Genomic DNA, 20,294 nt, shown 5'->3' on the forward strand with positions numbered 1-20,294 from the left:
GATTCTCCGTAAATCCGTCCGTGTAACTAATTAATTTCGTTGGGTGAAGTATTTGTTACCGTAACCAAAGGAAAGGGCTCTCCTCGTTCCGCTTTTTCTATCCGGTCCTTTTTCAAGTGAAAAGTGTTCTCCTTCTCCAGGTGAAGGTGGAGGAGGAAGATGAGGGTGGCTCGGCGGAGGAACCGGAAGGAGACGAGGAGGAGGGAAACTGGGAGAAAGCGTTGTCCGTCAAGCGCTTCGGCGACATCATCAGTGATTCTGCTTCCGCCGGCGGAGACAAGATGGGCCGGCACTACACCGAGAAAGACTTTGAATGTAAGCAGTAGTACTTGCAGCAAGCAAGTACTACGTAAACATTAAGATACAAGTCCACAATAACGTCAAAAAAACTTTATTTAATTACTCTAAATTACTATTAGAAGGCAAACTACTCAGTAATATAGAGTTCCTATAGTCATTTGACATCAACATTTTTTTATAACAATATCATAATTCGGTCTTTACATGCTCCTTATATTTTACGTTGTTCCTATGTATATCTTAGTGGACTCAAATGGACCACTTTTGTACAATATTTTGTCCATTAGATGGATTGACATTCATTCCACTTAACACAACGTGGCTGTCATCATCGTCACGTCACCCATCGGTTCGTGTAATGCCGTATTTTGAAGCCTTGAGTTTGACAATTTGGCGGTCGCCAATCTTGGTTTTTTATCCATCGCCATCTTGGTTTTTTATCCATCGCCATCTTGATTTTTATCCATCGCCATCTTGGTTTTTGACCATCTATATTTTTGTTTTGGAACATTGCATCTCGGTGGCTGGATGTCAACGTATCCGTGGCCTATTATAAAACAGATTATCGATTATAGATCTTTGGGACTACAGATGAAAAATAGCCTCTTGGCTAACTCTGGCACATTTACTGCAATGTTTTTATCAATGTGCACTGTCCCTTATTAAATAAACCATTTTTAAAAATTAGCTGACACTACGTTGCTCTAGCGGGAGATAATAGTGGCTAAGATTAGATAGCAGCGCCGCTTTCATCTGATGTGGATGAAACATTGCATTCCTCCATTATTGCACGTTAATTAAAATCTAAAGCGTTTGTGTCTTTCAAGTGCTTCATAGGGAATTCGATGGGGAGAGAGCATTTCCTCTGAGAATAACAGTGGGTTTTTTTCTGTGCAATTTGTAAATGATTGGGATCAAATCAGTAAGAAGTCAGTTTGTGGTTCTGTAAATAACAACGAATGTGGTTGCAATGTGTATAGAGATGCATTATTTTTGGTGAACATTTTTTTTGGGGATTGATTTGGAGTTTTTCTCACACATGGTAATTTCAGATTAAAATTTAAAACCTCATTCCCGACCCGCCCACCCAATGTGGGGTTACAGGCTATGGGACTCATACATTCAGGTAGATTCAGGGGACGGAGATGTCATGAAAGTTAAATAATTGCATTCATCAATCAGGCAAAGTAAAGCAATTTGGAAATGAAAAATAATAGAGTGAGAAGTTGCATGTAAAAAAGAGAACGAGTAATGGCTAGAGGAAAAATAGTAATAGGAAAAAGAAAGTGAAAATAGAAAAGATGCATGTTTTTGTGAGGGAACAAACATGAATAGGGCCACTAGCATTGTGACAAAAGTGAAGTACCTCCCCGTGTGATACTGCTGTCGTCATCGCGTGAAGACATTTAGAGAGCGATGATGTGTCAGCCGATCTCATTCGCTCTCCTGATTCCATTTGTCAATGTTGTTGAACACAGATCACAGACACACTTTTCACCACACGCACCACCCCTTATCCACCCACCTGCCCCTGCCCCAGCGTCTACGAAAGAGGGTGCACGGCACGGACCGGCGGCGCAAGAAGAAGCGGAAGAAAAAAAAGACCTCGCTGCCCCCGTCCGACGTCACGCCCACCATCCACGAGGTAGACGAAGAGGAGTCCGACGCCGACGGACGGGGAGTGGCCGCCATGCCCACGGAGCTGCCCGATACCCAACCACAGGTAAAATAGGACTGAGGAATCACAGAGGGGCTCTTGGGGTACAAGGTGATGAGATACACTCATACACCTTGAGATGCCCCAGGCAAGTTGGCACATTGCTCCCCTCTCACTAATCTTCATCTTCCTCTCAGTTTAGTTTGGGGAGCCAAGAGGACTTGGTGGAACCCCTTCCGCTCACCGCCTTCCACACGGAAAACGAAGAGCGTCCGTTGGCGAGGAAAAAGTCGCCCGTTCCGATAAAGGAGGAGGCGCACAACAGGGGAATTGACGTTCTCGGACCCAACGAGGAGGTGGATCGCAACAGGTGGGCTATGAGAACATCGCCGGGCTTTTTCCATTTGTGCAGAAGACTGTTGGCTGTTGAGCGGTACGACACCATCAGTAAGACCTGTACTTGCATCAGCGCCTTTCCAGTCTTCTGAGAGCTCAAAGTGCTTTTGCACTACGTGTCATTCACACACTTGAGGGCTACCATGTAAGGCGCCACCGGCCAAACAGTATTATGTCATCATTCATACACCGATTGCACAGTTTTTGGGAGCAATTTGGGGTTACGGTGTCAGGGTGTCATAGTCAGAGAGAGATTGAACCCAAATGTCGACATCCTTTCCACAGAAAGATGTAATCCTTTACTCAAAACAGGTCACGGACAAACACAAACTAAACTATACGAACCCACACTGGGGAATGCGATAAGCAGAGTTTAAATACACAGGGAAGGTGCAAGTGATGGGACTGAAGAAGGAGACACGGGTGGACACAATGAGGGCGGGGCTAGCAATCACACAGGAGAAAACAATTAGGAACAGGGCAGACAATCACAAGGGACAGGAAGTGCAGGGAAACAGATGACACGAGAGACAAGGACTTCAAAATAAGACACAAAAACTCTGGATCATGACATACGGGTCTTGGACAAGAGGAGCCGGGGCTAGAACCGCCCATATATTTTGATTGAGGGACGAATTGACCTTTTCAATTAGTTGCCTTTTGAGCCACACTCGGTACAGGTAGATAAGTAACTGTTACACTGATTCAGTTAAAAGAGAGGATTTGGAACACGCTTTGATATTACATAACCATTTGTGATACGAAAAGGTACCCTGAAAGGACTAGAAAGGCAGCTGTCTGCCGAGGCCAAATGCCCGATCTAGCCGGTTTTGAAAGCTTCCTCATTGGCCCTTCATCCGAGTTCAATGACCATCGGGCAAGTCGTTTTCCAAACAGACAAACACAACCTCGTTGGCGGAGTGAATTATCACCCGACTCTCCAGTTCCTCTCGCCTCCGCTAAGTCTTCCTCAGCTTAGCAGAGTTTTCTCTCTCCCGCCTTCACAGTCATTGAGCAGGAGTTCTTTTCAAGTAAGTTGTCATATTTCTTCTCTTGTTTTGACCTCCATTAACTTCTCATGTCTGTAATATATCTTTGTCCCGAGCTAAATGTCCATCGTGTCACTCTGAGGTCTGTTGCTGGTGAGGTTGCGTATAGTGGAATCAGAAAGGCCTTTTTTCGTTGCTGCTTGCTGTGCCTGGAAACGAGCCGTATGAGAGCAATGAGAATGAAATAAACCCGTGGGCCATGAAACCAAAAACAATCAGCTCGACGATGGTGAAACGCTCTGTGGAGCTAGAGGGCCTCGGCAGTGTGGGCTGAGCATTTCATTTGGGTTCGTATGAACAAGTCCTTCGACGTGACTGTATCTCAGTCCATTGCGGATGGTTTTCTATTCAGGGTTCCTTTTACTGGGGAGAGTGTGTTCTGGTGATGTTGGATGGTGGACCGCAGTTTAAAAAAAGCCTCAGATGAACAAGTTCTCTGGATTTATGTGTCGTCCGCCACGGCACAGGAGAGGATACCAAAGATGGAATTATTCAGAGGTTTATTTTTTTGCATCTAATATATCTATGAATCCCTTTAAAAAAAAAAAAAAGCGACGGATACAAGCAGCTTGACTAGAATAGAGCGGATAAGAGCTTCGGGTCGACTGTGGGTCAGTGGTTAGCAGGTCCGTCTCTCAATCAGGGGGTTGGCGGTTCAATCCCTGCCCTAGTCCATGTGTCCTTGAGCAAGACACTTGACCCTGAATAGCTCCCCATAGCTGTGTCTACGTGTTAAATATGATTGTTAGTAGCTTTGGATAAAAGCGTTAGCTAAATGACATGTAATGAAAGGAATAGCTCAGAGTTGTTTTGCATGTGCCGTGTACATGTAGGAATGTAAGCATCGCAGAAGTCAACACTAACTAGAAAATACATTTCCTGCTGAAAATATGTTGGAATGCTAACATCTGAAAGCTTGAAGCTGAAAAATAAAAACTAAATTGCTGAAAATGTTTGAAAATAGCTCAAATATGAAATGAACAACTGAAAATGTCTGGAAATAGCTGACAATGTCTGGAAATAGCTGAAATATTTTTTTTAAAAGCTGAACATGGCTGAAAATAGCTTAAACGTCTGAACATATCAAAAGGGAAACTTCCTGCTGAAAATGTTGAAGCACAAACATATTGGGTGGAAATGTATAACTGGAAAAGATAAGCAGAGCCTGTTTTCCATTACGGGGAAAGTTATAAAAAAAGTTTACAAAAGTTCTAAAAAATTATTAAAAAGTACTAAAAAGTTATACTTTTTTAAGTAATTAAAACGTTTTAAAAATTGAAGTATATAATTGAAGAAATATAAAGAAGCGAGGTTCATTCTTAACTAATATGAAAAACAAATACAGCTACTAACCAAGTAATTTACTTGGTATGAGTCTGCATTAATCTTCAGTCAGGAGCAGCCCCACCCATCTAACCGAAAAAACTAACCTCCATGTAAAAAAGTATGAAAAGTTATAAAAAGGTTACAACAAGTTAAAAAGTTATAAAAAATGTTAAAAAGTTATAACAATTTAATAAAGTATTAAAAACCATTCACACTCACATTCACACCTATAAGCAATTTAGAGACCAATTAACCTGAGCATGTCTTTGGACTGTGGGAGGGAGCTGGAGAGGGAACCCACGCTGCCAAGGGCAGAACACGCAAACTCCACACAGAAGGACCACCCCGACCAGGAATTGAATAGTCAGCCCTCTTGCTGTGAGGCGACAGTGCTAGCCACTTCAAAAAATATCTGAAAATATACAGTAAAAGTTGAAGATTATGTCAACATTTAAAAAAATAAATGATTGAATAAGCTGAAAGTATGAAGATCTTAGAAGCTTTTAAAGTTGAAGACTTTCTCCATTGTGATCCCATTCAAAATAATAAACATTAAATATTTATAATATCAACAGCTGAAGAGTTAGAAATATGAAAAGCTGCATTTTTTAAATATTTGAATGGTTTAAATAGCTGAATATATGAAGGACTAGAAGAGGGACAAAAAAGGTACGGAATAAATAGAATAATAAGTTAATTAAAGAAGACCAGAACAATAGTTGGACTGCTGAAGCATTCCAACTAATAACACATGCAGCAGCTCATAAGGATGGAGGTCCAGCTATCGGGACGAGGGATGGGTGTCGTTTTTACTTTTCCTTCGATACCGGTGCTAAATCGGTACTTTTAAAACGATACCGGTGCCTGAACCGATACTTAAAAAAATAAAAAAGAAGCACAAAACGAGGTTGACAATGACGACATTAAAAACGTCTTCGGTCATATTCCCTGTGAAAACCGTTCACATGAAGCACTGACAAAAAACGGATATCAGACTGTCGCGCTCGTAACTTGCGCTAGCAACGAGCTATGAGCTAGCGCTAGCTTAAACATGTTTATAATGGCTAATTTATTGTTGGCCTACTTTTATGAATGCAAGACTTGCAATCAACGTCACGGTACTAATCTGAGTTCAGGCTGCTCTTGTCATCATCGGTCTCCACGTGTTCAACGGGACCGTCTCCCCATCGCGCCCAGCCTGACGGTGATGTGTCGGCACAGGCTCAACACGGCGCACGCCTACGCTTTCAAAGTTCAATGATAGGCTATCGTAACCTGCTGACAGGGCGGAGTCACCAGAGAAGTTCAAAATAATTGTGTTTTTTAAAATTTCAATCGGCTCCGGCACCGAAAGGAAGCACCGAAACGGGAGACCATCTGGCCTGCACACATGCATAACATCGTAAATCATTGTTTGTGTTATAAAATATGGATCTTGCGACTCGGAGGTCAAGGGCCGCATGTTGAATCTGCTATTTTGGTCTTTGCTGATATCATTGGATTAAAAGCACAGAAACCCCACCGTGCCTGTGTTTGAGTGGAGGCAGCTGAGGATGACTCGGAGGGTTCGGTGAGGAGGCCCAGCCGTCCTGCTGTGTTGTGGAGCCCTCTAGTGGCGAAGAGACGGCAATGCAGCCGAGGAGCACAGCACAGCATTGTGGGTCAACGTGCTCCATTTGAGTTTGGAGTAAATCCCAACATCTGAACTGAGACACTTTGTATATGACATCATTCCCCGAATGCCTTTTATGACATGAAGATCCTCTCTGCAGCATTTGACAATCTTTAATCTCCCTTTAGCGTCCCTGCAGGATCGGACCCCACGAGCTCGACCCCGAGCCGCGGCTGGTTCCGCAGGAAGCCCGTCCACCATCGCCCGGCGGGCGTCCAGCGGAGCAACTACGACCTGCGGGAGCGGATCTGCATCGGCAGCATGACCGCGCTGGAGACCGCCGTCTACCAGCAGGTGCCCACCGACGAGGCAGAGGCCCAGATGTTGGCCAGCGCCGATCTGGACGACATGAAAAGTAAGGGAGGTGTCACGGAGGAGTGTCGAAAATCACTACTTTTCACCTCTGCTACTGTGGGGCATATTTCTGGGGGCCCACAAATATATATTTATCATTTATTACACAACTTTTTATCTTGATTATATAAAGGCTTAGGAGCAGGAGAATGGGAGATGATTTACTCTGTTTTGCTAAATGGAGAGATGACTCAGTTTCTACTTTTCACCCACGCCACAACGACAATGTGTGTGTGATTGTTACATAGCAGCCAGTCTCTGGGCTCTACCACTTCTCCATCAGATCGACATGATATCACCTGGTGTGGTTGCTAGGATATGTGTGTGATGTAACCTGCCAGGTCCGTGTGGCGGTGAGATGGAGTCATGTTTTTATAGCATGGGCTGCTGATTCAATTTCCAAAGGCTTACGTCCTCTTTTATTGTTCATTAAAGTGAGCAGCTGGTTAATTTTGCTTTAATACACACTACGCTGGTGATTATGGGCACCAGCTTAAAATGAGAATGCTAAATATTGGTATGATCAGAGATATTGATGGATGCCAGCGTCTGTTTTCACCTGACGGAGAGCCGGATACCGTTTTCATTGTTGTCTCAATGTTGTTGTGTGGAACTTGTGTTGCTTTGATTAAAACATGAGTGTGTTTTTTCCTGGTCATGGTAAAAACATGGCCGGGTCTCATCAAAGGATCAATGTCAGCAGGACAATATATTCAGTTTTGGTTTCATAGCTTTTTGTCACCTCCTTTGTGGTTTTGAGGCTGGATTCATTTCATTTCAATAACGTTCAGCGCCCTCTGCTGGCAGTGAGGAGAATATCTGCCAGACAATTTAATTTTACAATTAAAATATTTTAATGACTTTTGCCTTCTAACCTTCTAACCTACTTTCTTCTGTTTTTAAATGCTGGGCATAACATTTTAAAAAAAAAAGTAAATTACCCAATGACACAGACACACACAAACACACACACACACACACTGACTTTTTAAAAACTTTCTGCAGCTGCTTTTTAGTTTTCTCTCCAAAAAATGGAAAATAACTTCAGAAATAACAGCTTCATCTTATTTAAGAAACCTTCACTGTAAATACTGACTTTATGATTTGTGTGCATACAACATATATATATATATATATAGTTATATTCAGATATATATATATATATATATATATGTTTCTAAATATAATCTTTTCCATTGTTGCTTCCAGTTTAAAGAGAAAGAGTCAAATAACACATTAAAAGTAAGAGTACTTGTATTACACTTTTCTACTGAGCCTCAGTCACTGACCCATTCTAACTAACTGTACACTAAACATTAATACAATATTTTAACAATGAAAAAAGAAGAAGATTAGAAACAATATTACAACCGTAGAAATGTAAAGTAAAGTTAATGCAACAGACCTCTTGGACTGAACAATACTCCGTACTAGAGCATGTTCAGGATGTTCACAGTAACATCGTTATCATCTAAAAATCATCCTTTCATCTAGATTATAATAAAGTGTAATCTAAAATATAACTGGTCTCCACTGTGGGCGTCCCCACATCTTCTCTCATGAAATCAGCCACGCGGCTCCACGCGTTTCAAAATGGCACCATCCACTCGTGAGTTATACACATGGTAATCTCATTTACGGGATGATGATGAAGGGAAAACTCCGGGTGGATTTTCATTATCGAGTTCCTTTCTCCGTAGACGTGTAGACTCAGTGATCAGATATTGAATCCAATGCTTCAAAACTATGTTAATGCAGTGAAGAGTTGTTCTGAGGGGAGGGAGGAGCACAACTAGAGCAGAAAACAACAAACACATGTAGCTACACGTCTTATACCTCCAAAAGGCATCCCAAAATATCACATTAAGAGACATTAGGTGCAGCTTTTCATCCCTCTGTCTCTCTCTCATCTCTCTCTCTCCCTCTGTCTCTCTCTCATCTCTCTCTCCCTCTGTCGCTCTCTCTCATCTCTGCCTCCCTCTGTCTCTCCCTTTCTCCCTCTCTCTCTCCTTCCTTCTCCCTCTTTCTCTCCCTGTCTCTCCCTCTGTTGCTCTCTCTCATCTCTCTCCCCCTCTGCCTCCCTCTGTCTCTCCCTTTCTCTCCTTCCTTCTCCCTCTTTCTCTCTCTCTCTCCTTTCCCCTCTCTCTCTCTCTCTCTCTCTCTCACCCGGCATCCAGAGGGCATTAATTAAAAGAGGTTGTGGTCGATTCCCCTTCAGCGGCGACCCTGCCGGAGAGCCGAGTGACCATCGACTGTTGAGGAACCGGAATCCGGATGAACCCCGCGGTCACTCCAAAGCAGCGATCCGATTGGTCGGGAGCGCCGCTCCGCATTGACGTATCCCCGCTGTGTGTGGGCTCTCAGAGCTCCGGGTGTACGTCAGAGTGTGGGCTGGTGTTCGTCTGACTGAAGCTGAAGACACGAAACAAATGTTTTAAGTAAAAAATGTACCTTTTTTGATGCCGCTAGCTCCGTGATAACTTCCGCGAGCACTTCCGCTAATACCTCCGTTAATACATCGACTTATAAAGTGGATTCTGTATGTTTTTGCCGTCAAACTTTTGCAAGACCCGACTTGCAGCATTTATCGCGACTTTAGTTTTTGTGTGTTTGGGCTCCTCTTGTGAGAAATGCATACGGAATAAAAGGAAATCGATATTTTCTTTGCAAAGATGAGGATGTGGTGAATGCTGCGATACCAAACATGCCCATGTTTATTGACGTGGTCTGCGGGAGCAAGCCGTTCAAAGAGAAGGGGAGGGTCTTAAGGACGCCGGCGTCCTCGGTGGAGTGGAAGAGGTTCAAAACCACCACAGTGCAACTTTCGTAACTTGCAAAATGCCCTTTATCATATGTGTACTTTACAGTTTCTCTCACGACGTTATCCACTTCAGTCATCAATATGTTCACGCAGTAGGATTTATAAGCTGCCTTTTGAGCATCTCAGGACAATTTGCTTAGCTCCGCCCACGAGTCGTGACGCACAAAGAAAACGCAGATCATATTCAACAGTGTATTCAGCATTTCATTGTTCTTTTATTTGACTCTATACACTGAAAAGTTTGTAAATTAGTAAAAAAAGAAACTCCTGCTTTTCTATTAACGCTTGTACACACACACACACACACAAACACACAATATTCAAGCACGTCGAGCAGGTTTTAGAGGGTTGAGCTCACACTGGGCCACCTGGACCACGACATCACAGGGGACGCATGGTTTCCATGGAGACCCAGAGGCGGGAACGGTGCTGATTCTAAGGTGTTAATCTCATATTCTCGTCCTGTAGATTTCACACTCGCCACGACTTGTTGTCGGTATTCGTTGAGGCAGATCTCGGCGTAGACTTCTGCGCTGGTCTTTTTGGTGCTTTTTCTTTCCCCGGTTTCAATGAGTAGGCCACCTTTTTTTAAACCTGACCCTCATGCTCACATCACGTGGTTGAAAAGCGATGATGGCGGCGCTATGGAAACGAAAGGGCGTCAACTCTTCTGCTCGGATCCATTTTAATGTCGGATTTCCAAAAAAAGCTACCCGGGATCAATGGGACGTCGTTAAAAGAGGGCGGGGCTGCTATTGGGCTCTCACAAAGTAGACCACCCCTCATCAATACTCCCCTGTTGGAGCTGCAGCCCAGTTGAACGTTGCCACCGTTGATGCACCGCTCTGATTGTGGATACAGCGGGGGACTTCCTGCCTGAAGGGTGTAGCGGTAGGGTTTGGATTTAAGGCAAACAAACAACTATTTGGGACATTGAGGATCTTTTTTTTAGCTTTGTAGGACTTCCTTTTCAGAAGTTGGACTCCCGAGCGCCAGTTATTCTTTTCATGGCTGCCTAAGGCCAAAGTCTTTCACAAAAACTTCTGATACTGGAGCTCCATTTTCCAAGTCTACACACAGGTTATTTTTGCACCACCTGGAACATACAACCGAGGTCGGCTAGTGAGAGCCGGGCTCATCAGAACAGTGACCCCAGGGCGGTCAGGAGTTGGATGAGCAGTGTGTCCAATCGGAGATCGGAGGGTAGGAGGAGGTACCGACTGTGGGGATGACAGACGTTGAGGGACCGGAGAACCAGGGTCACAGGACCCCCGATAGGAAGCCCGTTATTGCCCACCCTGGACTGGAGCGTCAGCGCAGTGTCCAGAAAGGCTTGGGCACCCCGAAGCAGAAGCAACGGGACCACCACGGCTCGACGTCCAACGAGGAAGGGGACGTCGAATTTGAAGAGTTTGTTTTGGATTCCGACGACTATGACTTGCTCGAGTCGATCCACACTCAGCTGGGGTCCTCGCCCGAGACAACCCGTAAGTTGTGCGTCCAGTAATGCGCCTGTACGCTCTTGTCCGGTCAACGCAGAGCTTTCAGTCGTGGACGTTATTTGACCGCAGTGAAAGCTACGTCTCGCGTCCGATGAAGGAAGCTCTAATGCAATAGCAACTAGAAATTCCCATGGCTGATTCTATTTCCATATGACTGATCAATAGTCCATTGATTGTGTAGCATGCCACTCACTTAACGAATGGCAGTGCAACGCTCGTTCAACGCACAGAACAAAGTTGCCCTACGGTATTGAGCCAATTGACAGGGCGCTCCACTCTTTCCTGCTTTCCTATCGATCCAGTCGGCACCCATCTGGCTCCGGGTTGAGCCGCAGCTGGAGCGGAAAGACATTTCATTGACCAGCAATGTGCGGTTCCACAATTGTCATCCCGGGGTTTGGAACATGGGTGCGTATAGATCACGTTGCCATGTAGTGAAGTCGGTTTCCAACACATACAAAAGGTGATGTGGCTGTAATACCTCGGCACGGGGCTAATTGGTCAATTACCAGTAGATGTAGATAGGCCAAACAGTTCTATCAGCATATTTAAAAACAATTTTATTTCATTTTAGCTTTTGGCAATGATGCAGTTTTAATTTAATGGAAATAAATGGAAAAAGTAATACTTACACTTATTAGTTCCTTAGCACACATATTCAATTCAGTTTAATTTGTATAGTCCATTCTAACAAATTACAAATTTGCCTCCGAGGGCTTTACAATCTGTACACATAGACATCCCTGACCTTTGACCTCACATCGGATCAGGAAAAACTCCCAAGATATAGAAAAAAAAACTTTTACGGGAATAATAAAGGGAAGAACCCTTCAGGAGAGCAACAGAGGAGGATCCCTCTCCAGGATGGACAGATGAATAGATGTCATGTGACCAGAAGGAAGCATTACAGAGTTACAACCCATTCAATGAGTATGACAGAGTGTATGAATAGTTGGTAGCACTTCCCTTCTTGTGGCGGTCGTTGGACAGATGTTTTAGAAAAGCTTCTAAGTTGCGTCACACGAGAAAAACATCGATTCGGGAAACATACGATTGGCGTAGTCGCCCGATTGGTACCGAGCTGGTGCAACTCAACAGATAGGAGAAGAAAGCCAGACGCCTCACTTACTAGCTATGACACTATGAAGTGACGGGCCGGTCAGGGTTTATTTAATACCCACAACCACCCAACCTGCAACTATATGAATGAATGAATCAACCACCGGAACACAACCTGCAAACCACCAACTGTCAGGACTAAAACAAGAACAGAACGCCTGAGAGATGCTGTGAGACATACGACTGAATTCCGGATTCAGTAACTCACGCTTGGTCCTCCATGTTGCCTTAGAAATAATGCACATTAAGTATGAATGTCGGATATAAAATAGGCTATTTTCTAGCCCTAACCCGAAGTTGAGTCGTTAACAGTAAAACGTTGATTATGGCATTTTCCGGAATCTTCCGTCAGATATTTGGATAAAATTGAAGTACAATGTCTCCAAGTCTTTTTTTGTTCTTCTTTTTCTTTTCACATTTGTCATTTGTCAGTTACAACTTTTTAACTGCTCAACCAAAACCTCACACAGCCAGTTGCTGTCAGATGTTTTCAGCTACGATTTATTGAATCCTCGAGGCCGATTGGTGATTATAAATATTCGATTGCCGGGCAACTCACTGGGTCCCGAGGCGACATTACACTGGTCCAGCATTACATGAATCTTGTAAGTTGCTCTTGAAAACTTTCCCGACAGACATTTCCGGTTCCCGGAGGATGAATCATTCTGACGTTGTTGACCGTGATGCTTCCTATAGAGAGCCATCATCAGCTCAAAACATGGATGTTCAACAAAATTGCTATAAAACAAAAGAAAGTCTGGTCAGCTATAGTTTAGTGATAATTATCAAAGCCAGCTTCCAAAAGTCCTAAACGAAGATGGTGCATGACAACGTTTGGCATTTTGGTAACTATACTTAAAGAGTTTTGTTTATCGTCTTTGGGTGTCTGTCGCCATGACAACTTGTTTCATCAACAAGTCAAAGGAACCAAAGTGTGTTAGTTCTTCTAAATAAATATCCCTCTTCAGAACAACCCCTTCCATCCAAAAGGTTCATGACATGTCAAACGGTGAAGCTCTTCTTTTTTTTAAAGCTCCGAGCTACATGTCGGATGACGTGGTTAGAAATAACTTGTAAATTAGATTTGTACAACCATTTTGATTTCAGTCAGGTCCAAGAGGCCAAAGAAAGAAGACGATCAGATATCGGTTCCTGGCAAGGCGAACGCGTTGGCTTCACGACGTATTGATATTGAAGGGATTTGCCTGATTTCTGAAAAATGCACGTAGATCGGCGATATCAAAATCAGATGGTTGGTTACACTGAGATAGTTCAGCTGTCTGGCTCTACAATGTAGAACATGTGTGTCTCATCGGTGACACCAGAGAACAATGGAGTCCAGCCACGAGTCAGCTCGCGTTGCCAACGCTATAAGTCCTTTTCACAAAGAATAGCCAAAGGGTCTTTTTTTCTTCTTCTTCCAGCCCACTGGAAAATAAACAATAATCAAAAAAAGGTCACAAATGTAGAAAATAAAATGGGTGTGTGAACTTCTCGGTAGACGTGACATTGACTTGAAACGTCCCCGTCTATGATAGTCCCCCCAATTAACTTTTTGGTTTTTTTAAACGGTATATTGGTTTATTCGTATTTCCATTTATCTTAAGTGTGAATAATCTTCGGCAAATAAATTTGGAAAAAAGCCCAATCATATATTTTTTAATATAGATCACACGTATTATATATTTGGCTGCTGATCTTCCAAATAACCCATTACCTCACATAAAAAATAAAAAAAAAGGAAAAAAATTACATAGCAGCAAAACAACCAACTGTACAAAAAATCCGACAAGGACAGAAAAACACAGACATAAATCCTCTTGAATCATCCTCCTCCACATGGAACTATAATAATTATATTGATCTCATTCTGCTGATCTAAATTGATTTCAGGAAACTCCTCAGAGATTAAAAACATGATCATGATCGTGTAGTGTTGTTGGATCTTGACAATATGCGGAGTGCAATTTGATATTTTAATCACAGAGCTGTTTAAGATCAAAGACCTCATCCTGGGTTAGGTACCAGAGGAGGAGAGGGGGCGTTGGCGCTGTCCGAGAACATACAGCGGAGCGCTTCATACGAGGACGACTTGAAGAGCTTTTCGAGTTATTCGAGCTTCTAGACCTATCTAGAGCTTCTAGACCTTCTCGAGCTTCTAGACCTTCTAGAGCTTTGAGACCTTCTAGAGCTTCGAGAGCTTCTAGAGCTTTGAGACCTTCTAGAGCTTTGAGACCTATCAAGAGCTTCTAGACCTTCGAGAGATTCGAGAGCTTCTAGAGCTTTGAGACCTTCTTGAGCTTTTAGACCTTCGAGAGCTTCTTCCTCGCGAGAGACTCTGCATCATGAAACACGGCCAAACTTCGTCTGGATTTCTCTCTCCCTCTCTCTCTCTCTCTGTGGTTACCTCCGGCAGCTCATGTAAAAGATTTTAAAAAGTCTGTGTTCATTGAGTGTAAAAATGATGCATGAATGTTGATTTATAAACACCCCCAGATCTTTACTTCGACCTTAAATATCCCATTTTACAAGTTCACCATATATAACCTAACACATTACCCATAATGCCTACTTGCTGCCTGGAAAAGGATAATCAATCTAAACACTCTAAAGGTAGATAGTAGAAAGGCTAATACACCTGATTTGCAGTTAAGACATGTAAAACTACTGTTATGTTCCTTTAACATCTAATTTTCTTGTCTAAAATCAAGTAAGACATCCTTTTCTATTTCTTGGGAGTTTCTCCTGATCCGATGTGAGGTCTAAGGTCAGGGATGTCGTACGTGTAGAGATCGTAAAGCCCTCTTAGGTAAATTCATAATTTGTGATATTGGGCTATACAAAATAAACTGAATTGAATTTTCCTTGAAGGTGGTCCGCCTTTCTTCTTCTTCTTCAGTTCCCCAGTTGACCTCACAAGCTCCGCGCTCTCTTCCGTGGCGCAGTGATAGCCAAGGACATCGCTGTAATAAAGAAGACCTCCTTGTGATGCTACGTTCAATAAAATGTGATTTGTGGCTGAAGGAAATTGAAAATGAAATGACTCTTTTTGAACTGACAACATGTCTGCAGGCCAAAGCAACAGTTTCCCATGACTCACACTCATACACTGTGGATTCTCTCTCACCCGTGGAGCTGTCGCCTTCTCTCAGTGGATGTTTCTTCCGTCAACTGGAAACTCAAACCGACGGACCAATTACAATCCGGACTTTCCGGCCCGCGAGCACATTTTCTGAGTTGTAAGAAAATTATTATTCATATTATTCATTCCCGGTCCCTAGAAGAAGAGCATCTCAAACCTAAGCTAAGATTGGATTCTAGAAAAGTCTCCCAGAAAATCATCAGGACCTTTTTAAAGTTTTGTTGAGCGTGTACATTTTGACTTTAAAAAATAAATAAATGCTTGTGGCTATTGCAGGTCACCGATTTGAGGACAACCCTGGGGTGAGACGCCACCTGGTGAAGAAGTCATCGCGGTGCCTGGTGACCCGAGCCAGCAACAGCTCCCTACCGCTGGCGAGCCTGAAGAAGAAGAAGAGAGCGGCCGATAAGAAAACCCACGAGGTTTGCGGCACAAATGTTGTCCCCCTCCCTATTGGCGCTAGGGGAACACTTCATATAATGCAGGTCACGTAGAAACCAAAAAGTTTCCATGGCGTACATTTCTGCTAGAAACACGCTTAACCAGAGCAGTGAGGATGAACAAACAGGTTGTGGGCCAGAAAAGCTAAACAATAAGCTGAAAGAGGCTAAACTGTTTGAATCTGATCCATTGAAGATGTCAAAATGTCGATTTGTACTTGTTGGTGAGCGTTCGTGAGTCCGTTGATGGTTCTTGGAGTGGTGTCTTAGTTTCAGCCACATTTCTCTTCATTGACCTAAAAAAAAAACGTGCTCCTTGTGTTCCTCCTCATGCTGACCGCAGGAATCCCACAAGAAGCACCAATCCAATGAGTCTTATATTGCTTTGCTCCCAGAACGACTTTGCTAAAGGAATATTAAGTTGAAATGAGACCGAAGTCTTTCCGAACCATTTGGTTATCCTCTCAGTCCAAACCACTCTGAGATGGATCCAAACCACTCGGTTGCTCCCTACACAGTTGTGGGTCAGCCATGTCATTGGATGAGCTGTCTTTCAATGTATTTTCCCTATCAATGTAATGTTGTGTTTTTGAAGATAAACTATCCAAGATAGGTAGTAGAATCATTTGTAGGCTATAGGTTCTAACCCTTCCGTAGTTTTACAGTAGCAGATACGAGATGAGAGCTTTAAATGCTTATATATATATATATATTATATATATATTAGACATATATAAATATATTTATAATATATATATATTATAAATATAATATATTTATATATGTATATATATATATATTATATATAATAGATATATTTTATATCTATATATGTATAAATAAAGATATATAGATATAGATATACAGTATATCCGTGCTACTTCTTCTGCAGATGTTTGTGGAGCTGAACGAGCTGATTGTGGAGAAGGACCATGAAATGCGTTGGAAGGAACGTGCCCGCTGGATCAAGTTTGAGGAGGATGTGGAGGAGGAGACGGACCGCTGGGGCAAACCCCACGTGGCTTCACTCTCCTTCCGCAGCTTGCTGGAGCTTCGCCGCACCATCACGCACGGTAACTTGGCGACGGCGAGGCAGATGTGTTCACAGCGCCAACCGGTCTTGTGGTTTTTACCTATTTCCCCAATTCCATCTACAAGATAGTCACGATAATCAAAAAAGCAAACTATTGGCAAACGATATCTACCGAGTGCTGGATGTGACTTCTCATCTTCTTGTACCCTCCTCCCCTTTCCTCATAGGCGCCATCCTCCTGGACCTGGAGCAGAACACTCTGCCCGGCATCGTTCATCTTGTGGTGGAGACGATGATCATCTCTGACCAGATCAGAGCGGAGGACAGACCCAATGTTCTCCGGGCTCTGCTTCTCAAACACAGGTCAGCAAACCATGCTGACAAGTGGCTTTTTCATTTTATTTTGAAAGACATACAATTTAATGCATCTTTCTCAAAGAGAACATTTGAGTCTTTTAAGCAAACCTTTGACCGTATCTGAGGCTTATCAATCCGGTTTAACTTAGTCAAGACTCTCTTTGACACACACTAAGCGCCACTTAACCGAACATTAACTATTGGCATACCTATAAATAAAAAGCGGCGGAAAGAATTGATGAAATTCTACATTCTGGGATCGGGTTCTATAGGCCTCCACGAGTGGAACATTTAGTTAAAGACGCTTCACCTGATGCAATCGCTGTCAGAAACGCTGGAAAAGAACATTAGGACCAGCGTTATACTAAATGTTGCTATTTTCTAGAAACCTGGTTTTATAGACATTTAGTTTGGGTTTTATTCATGATCTAAACAAAAATCTTTATTATTTACATTTTTATATTGTCTGTCACAATGTTGTATTGTCTGAAACTTTGTGTAATGTGCTACTGCTGCTGTCTGGGCCAGGATTCTCTTGTAAAGGAGATGTTTAATCTCAATGAGGCATTTCCTGGTTAAATAAATGTAACATAAAAAATAAAAAGTAACATAAAAAAATAGTATAATTCTAAAAATGTATATTGTCTCGGAAAGTATTGCTACTGGTATGAAACGCGTTGCCCCGTGCTCTTACATTTTTTTTTCTAAATGCCAAAACCAAAAATTTATATATCCTATTAAAAATCCCCAAAATATGATATTCCTCTTAGCCATACAACTCCATTGTTGGTCCATGAATTATCTAAAACACATCAGTGAGCCAGATTGTTGCACTGGGTGACCATGAACACACAAACGTACTGTAGTTTAAATATATTTACAAGATAATAAAGTCCACAAAAAACGCCCCATTTATAGCTGCATGAGTTACGTTCGTTAAAAGCTACCGTGCGCAGCTACGGAAGGACATTATTTAGACTTAAACTCGACTAAAACATGCGTATAACCATGATTTATTTAAAAAGATTTATTAAAGGTTACGTTAAGAAGTTAGGTGACCATGAACACACAAACGTACTGTAGTTTAAATATATTTATAAATACTACAAGATAATAAAGTCCACAAGAAACGCCCTATTTATAGCTGCATGATTTACGTTAGCTAAAAGCTACCATGTGCAGCTATGGAAGGACATTATTTAGACTTAAACTCGACTAAAACATGAGTATAACCATGATTTATTTAAAAAGATTTACTTAAGGTTATGTTAAGAAGTTAATATTAAATAATACAGCCCGCCTTATCCTATAAGCATGTCTTTTAATGCCGACACATCATTATTTTTGACTGGTAGTTGATTGATGAGGACTTTCCTCTGTTATACGTTGTTATGTGTTAGATCTGAAGGCCTGTTTCTGGTTTGTGGTGTTGGTTACTTTGGCAACAGATCTCGATTGCATTCCATGTAATAGTTAGTTGTTTCTTTATCCGTGTATTTAACACACCTGCCAGTGTGGATGCAGCTTTGTTTACATTTTGAACACAGGGATTGTAGGTACGGCAGCATAAGGAATAAAACCCTAACCCTCATTAATCATTGGAGGTTGTTGTAAAAAGGCAAACTCGAGCAGGGGATTTCCAAATTGTGATGTTTAACACTTGGCTCATCCCTCTGGTGTACGTCCTCGAGGGATGACTGAGTTGCACATGATTAAAACTTTGATTCTTCATCGTGTGAGCTCTTTGATTTTACGTGTCAAAAATGTTTGGTTTGAAATGAGACAGAGTTTTAAAAACCTGGGATTCCAGATGAAAGGAGGCTGACTAAACATCCGGCCTTTCCGGTGTTGTCATTCCGAGGTTTTACTGTTTCTCGTCAACAGGGTCACTTGTTATTTTAGCCTTTGAGGTTTTTTGGGTGGTGTTCTTTTTTCTCTACCATCGCGCCCACTAAAACCAGTGTTGGTATCAAGTTCAAAGGATGTTGTTGTGAAATTATTGAGCGTGAAGTTGTCAAACCAGGAAGAAAAAAAGTGTTTGTGTGTAGATCTGGAGCGGTTTGTATTCGTCATGGGACACCACAACCTTTTTTACAGGTGTCAGCATCTCGATTAAAAAAAGACATCAGTGACCAGGACTGGCTCACTAGAAAAAGCTCAAACACACAAATTCCCTCAACTGAACATTTTACTTTCAAATCAATGAGAAATATAAAGTAAATTAAACACCGATGTGTTGACCGTGATGTCATCCACGCTCTCTAAAATGGCCACCGCCTATTGATTAGCACACGCACATGTGGCTAGGGATGGGTATCGTTTGTTTTTTCCCCCAATACCGGCGCTAAATCGGTACTTTTAAAACAATACCGTGCCGGCACCGGTTTTCGGTACCCAACCCTACATGTGGCCAATGCCATAGTCCGATACCACAGTCAATTATAGATTCCTCACAGTTACGTAACCCCCCAAAAGCTAAAGGAGTCAACTAAATATCAGCTGTCAAAATAAAGTCGTAGAGGGAAAGGTTAAAGGATGTTGTCATCATGATCCCTCCTTCCCCAGTTATTTTTAGTATCATCTCAGGCGTCACTTTAAATGCCACGCCGCATTGAATGGTCATTAGAAACATACAATGTATTATTATCTCTTAACCATCACTGTTACCATTGGAAAGGTTGGCATTACATTTTTATGTACTGGCATTAAAGGTCCCCAGATGAAACCTAAGGACTTCAGTGCTTCCCCGGACTGGCCCGCCGGTGCCACCATTAGTCGTTGTTGTCTCGACAACTTGGTTTGCCATTAAAAGGCATAAGATATTTCCCCAGAAGATACATCCAAATGATAATTGTTGGGTTTGGAGATTCAAAAATTTGCCAGACGATGAATCCTCGTAAGGTTTCTCCGGAGCTCCCGGCAGCTTGGCATTGGGTGAATAATATTTCTTTCTGCTTTTGGCATATATCAGTTTTTTCTTTCTTTTGTGATGACATCGAATGAAAGGTTTCAAGTTCAGAGATTTGGATTATCTGGGATATGCACACATAAAAAACAACTATAAATGGCCTTGACCATTAGCTAAAGGCAGACTATACCAATATGCACAAATAAATATGCCATATG

General features: G+C 42.4%; 1 protein-coding gene across 7 annotated transcripts in view; it reads left to right on the top strand.

Annotated features, from left to right (window-relative positions):
* The window catches only part of slc4a3 (solute carrier family 4 member 3), a 56,499-nt gene that overhangs the window by 16,240 nt on the left and 19,965 nt on the right, over positions 1 to 20,294 (top strand). For 4 of the 7 annotated variants that reach the window (XM_056437039.1, XM_056437076.1, XM_056437067.1 and 1 more), the window contains exons 3-9: positions 141 to 315; positions 1,779 to 2,023; positions 2,155 to 2,327; positions 6,529 to 6,755; positions 15,615 to 15,760; positions 16,671 to 16,851; positions 17,039 to 17,174. In XM_056437039.1, coding sequence (XP_056293014.1) covers positions 141 to 315; positions 1,779 to 2,023; positions 2,155 to 2,327; positions 6,529 to 6,755; positions 15,615 to 15,760; positions 16,671 to 16,851; positions 17,039 to 17,174 — 1,283 coding nt within the window. Of the gene's footprint in view, positions 1 to 140; positions 316 to 1,778; positions 2,024 to 2,154; positions 2,328 to 6,528; positions 6,756 to 10,411; positions 11,063 to 15,001; positions 15,436 to 15,614; positions 15,761 to 16,670; positions 16,852 to 17,038; positions 17,175 to 20,294 lie in introns of those variants that run through there. The other 3 variants (XM_056437049.1, XM_056437084.1, XM_056437093.1) reach the window with 3 other exon arrangements.

This window comes from Pseudoliparis swirei, chromosome 2, assembly GCF_029220125.1.
Source record: "Pseudoliparis swirei isolate HS2019 ecotype Mariana Trench chromosome 2, NWPU_hadal_v1, whole genome shotgun sequence".
NCBI lineage: Eukaryota > Metazoa > Chordata > Actinopteri > Perciformes > Liparidae > Pseudoliparis > Pseudoliparis swirei.